Source organism: Pinus tabuliformis, chromosome Q (assembly GCF_031772625.1).
Source record: "Pinus tabuliformis cultivar Carrire ecotype Pingquan chromosome Q, CPIR1, whole genome shotgun sequence".
NCBI classification, from domain to species: domain Eukaryota; kingdom Viridiplantae; phylum Streptophyta; class Pinopsida; order Pinales; family Pinaceae; genus Pinus; species Pinus tabuliformis.
Genome location: NC_142296.1, coordinates 276,315,472 through 276,317,187, shown reverse-complemented (window position 1 = coordinate 276,317,187; position 1,716 = coordinate 276,315,472). Strand labels below are relative to the sequence as shown.

The following is a 1,716-nucleotide window of genomic DNA, read 5'->3' as shown; positions in this document are numbered from 1 at the left end:
TATCCATCCATAAAATATATGCCCACCACTAAATCCAAATAAATAATATACTTATTTATAACCATAGACATGTACTGCCCCCACACATTTATAGATCAATAACATGATAAAAAATAAATAAGACTTGCCGATAGGGTATGAGTATGGTACTATAAGGTATGACTATTGTACTTTATAATTCTGTAAAACATAAATGCTATGGTATTTGGCGTGCACGCTAAGCAAGTTATATACGAATAAGTATAGTAATACCTCCCCCAATACACGTATGCTTACGCTACCGGATATTTCTTCATACAGCGAGACACAAAGACATACGCCACCACCGACTTAAAAAATATATATATACATATGTATATATAACTCTCAGATATCTCATCGAGATATTCCATCCCCCACACGAAAACATAACAGCATCCGACCAAACCATCAAATTCCCATCGTCCCTTTCTGTATATTTGTATTTTTTCTGTCTGGAAACGTAAACCAATATGATGATTGGAAAAGACGGGCAGTTGCTGGTAGTAATTCCTTGCGAGTTTATTCATCACACCAGGTACCTCTCCAGTTGATATATATTTTGTGTGTATATGTCTTTGTTGGGTATTTTTTTTTTATTTCACTGAACTCGGGTATTTTCTTCAGAGAACCGTCTGGAGACGGGCACAGCGGCGACCGTCAATCGACGGCAGAAAACTTGACGGAAACCGACCTTGAAGCGGCGCAGCAGCTCCTCCAATTGAGCAGCCAGAGTTTGGAGTCGGTGGGGAGCGAGGACGATGAAGACGCCAGCAGTTCTACTCATTGTCATCGTCACGAACCCAAAACATGGCTTCCGTTTGATTCGGCGGGAGGAGATGGCCGGAGTGCATCCCGGAAATCGGCTTCTAGGGTTGCCGCCGGCAGGAGCGAGGGACTTGTGAATAGGCGTCAATTGACGGCCGGAGATACGAGGGACGGCCTGGATGAAGGAGCCCCGCGCCGTTATAAGCCCATCTCTCGTATCTACGACATCACATGCCCCACCCAAGGAGGGGGAGCCCAACGGGCCGTCAAAAGACGGAAATAAGTCACATCCAGGCATCAAACGTAGAGTTACAGGTTGTGACGGTTATTGTATGTGTGTTCTGTTTTAAATATGTAAATGGATTCAATATTTTCAAAAAAACATGTAAATGGATTCCATATTTTTAAATTTTTTTATGATAGTTTTCTGTTTAATTTAGAGATGAAATGTAGTAATACAATTTTTAGTAAGATTGTGATGTTTTTTTATTTAAAATATACTTTTAAATACATAAATGGATTTAACATCGTAAAGCACTTTTTATAAATTAAACAATATGAAGCACTCCATTTTTACAGATTAAACAACTTAAAATTATAAGTTTTGAAAAAAGGTTGTCTAAACATGCTACATTCTGGAGTTTAATGGTCTAAATATGCTACATTTTAAAGTTTTTGGCAGGGTTCCAAAGAATTTGTTTTGGCCAAATTTCCAGCTTCTAATGAATCAGTAATTTCCAGCAGTAATTTCCAGCTTCTAATGAATCATAAATTTTGAAAAAATAATCATGTCTATCAGAATAACATACATGCAAGGCTTAACTTGCAGTTTCAACAAGCTAGACAAGCATCAACAAATAAGAACAAAAAACTATGCTTGCTAGTCTAAATAATGTCTGAACTAAATAAGAACAAAAAACTATGCTTGCG

General features: G+C 37.9%; 1 protein-coding gene across 1 annotated transcript; it reads left to right on the top strand.

Annotated features, from left to right (window-relative positions):
- Window positions 1-378: 378 nt before the first annotated feature.
- LOC149219294 (uncharacterized) lies at window positions 379-1,147 on the top strand. Its single transcript, XM_089382560.1, has 2 exons — window positions 379-556; window positions 646-1,147. The coding sequence occupies exons 1-2, from the start codon at window positions 492-494 to the stop codon at window positions 1,067-1,069; spliced, it is 489 nt and encodes a 162-aa protein (XP_089238686.1). The 5' UTR covers window positions 379-491; the 3' UTR covers window positions 1,070-1,147.
- The last annotated feature ends 569 nt before the right edge of the window (window positions 1,148-1,716 follow it).

Coding starts and splice junctions, on each gene's coding strand:
- LOC149219294 (XM_089382560.1), top strand. CDS start 492: ATGATGATTGGAAAAGACGGGCAGTTGCTGGTAGTAATTCCTTGCGAG. Junction 557..645: donor GAGTTTATTCATCACACCAG/GTACCTCTCCAG, acceptor TATTTTCTTCAG/AGAACCGTCTGGAGACGGGC.